This window comes from Citrus clementina, unplaced genomic scaffold (genome assembly GCF_000493195.1).
Source record: "Citrus clementina cultivar Clemenules unplaced genomic scaffold, Citrus_clementina_v1.0 scaffold_5, whole genome shotgun sequence".
Lineage (NCBI taxonomy): Eukaryota > Viridiplantae > Streptophyta > Magnoliopsida > Sapindales > Rutaceae > Citrus > Citrus x clementina.
In genome coordinates, this window is record NW_006262201.1 from 15,893,028 (window position 1) to 15,894,842 (window position 1,815).

Genomic DNA, 1,815 nt, shown 5'->3' on the forward strand with positions numbered 1-1,815 from the left:
CCTTTTCCCCTTTGGGTCCCCCAAAAAAATTTTTTAAAGACTTTTTTGATTTTTTTTTATTTGTTCCCCGGGGGGGGGGGGCCCCCCCCCCCCCCCCCCCCCCCCCCCAACACACACACACACACACAAATAAAAGTTCCTATATCGACAGGGATAGCCACCAATTCTTGTGTAAGGGATACAATGTGAGTATGTTTAATTTAGAAGAATTAAAGTCTGTGACGATGTTTAAGTTTTTGGTGATGTGCCTTGTAATTTAGAACCCACCGGACGTTTTTTCTTACACTCTTTCATGGGTATATTACATTGCTACAATGTGTGGATGCACATGCTGCATACTTCTGTTAAATTTAAGTTGGTGAGCAGTAAATGTTAGTTGTAGAATATGTTGCTACCATTTTTGGCTACTTGTATGAATAACTGAAGTTGATATGGCTTATATTGACCATCTTATCATCTTGCTTGAATTAATTTTAAATCCATGCTTTGGAGATTTGCTAACTTTATCATATTAAATTGTCTTAATTTATTACAGAGAGAGAAATACGCAACTTATAAGAGAAGCCATACATGTTCGGTACATGTTTCTGCCATATTTCTACACCTTATTCAGAGAGGCAAACACTACTGGTATTCCCGTTGTGCGCCCATTATGGATGGAGTTCCCATCTGATGAATCGACTTTTACAAATGATGAGGCTTTCATGGTTGGAAATGCACTTTTGGTTCAAGGGGTCTATGAGGAGGTATTGAAGTGACCATGTTTGTTATTCCTGCTCTCCCTTCTCCCCTTCTATTTTTCTTGTTTGCTACATCTCCTATTGCAGCATAGTAACTGAAGCACTATATTTTCCTTAAACCAGCGAGCTAAGCATATATCAGTATATTTGCCTGGAAAAGAATCTTGGTATGACATTAGAACCGGAGCTCGAGTTAAGGGGGGTGTTACCCACAAGCTGGAGGTTTCGGAAGAGAGTGTCCCTGCTTTCCAAAGGGCTGGAACAATCATACCCAGGAGAGACCGTTTCCGACGAAGTTCCACTCAGATGGTTAATGATCCTTACACCTTGGTATGTAGTTGACTTGACTTTGATCCTACTGTGCATGTGCTACAATTCTAAACCTCGTCATTGTCTCCACGGGCATGTTGTATTCTTTAGCCTTGCATCACATCTCTTTGTTTTGAAGTTCATTTTCAGGAGTTTTATCTATTATGTTGATTAGCGATGCTTCTAACTTTTCTGAGCTGTATGGTGCTGTTTGGAAAATGATGAAACTATGCCATCCTATACCTAACTTGGTGGAAGTTTTCTATTTCACTCTTCACTATTGAGAAATCTAGACCAACTCTACCTGTGATTATTACATAATCTGCCATACACGAAAATTGGATACTTAGTAACACCTGGATGAATAACCTCGATTAAATAATAGCTTTACTGGTCCCAACTTTAGGCCAACGTAGTAAACTAATAATTTGAAAATTTTATAAGATAATAACAAATATCTTCATAAATTAATAATTTATTAATTTATTAATTTATTGATTAATTAATATTTGCTAAATTAATATAGTTTCCATTATCTCAAGGCTATTAGTTTATTGAGGTTGTACCGTATATGTAAGATGTTGATAGGACATAGAAGTTTGCTTCTTGGACTTGATGTATCTGAGAGGATTAATCTTGACTATTAATAGAGAAGATCTATTGATACTACCCAGTACCACCTTTGCATATGTGTAATAGCTGTACCACATGAAAAGTAGCTATCTACATTTATATTTGATAAGGGTATCATTCATATTTTTGCTGG

General features: G+C 37.0%; 1 protein-coding gene across 1 annotated transcript in view; it reads left to right on the forward strand.

The window, feature by feature from the left end:
* LOC18042915 (probable glucan 1,3-alpha-glucosidase) overlaps nucleotides 1-1,815 on the forward strand; it is a 7,979-nt gene that overhangs the window by 4,346 nt on the left and 1,818 nt on the right. The window contains exons 4-5 of the mRNA XM_006432034.2: nucleotides 536-746; nucleotides 864-1,070. Coding sequence (XP_006432097.2) covers nucleotides 536-746; nucleotides 864-1,070 — 418 coding nt within the window. The remainder of the gene's footprint in view (nucleotides 1-535; nucleotides 747-863; nucleotides 1,071-1,815) is intronic.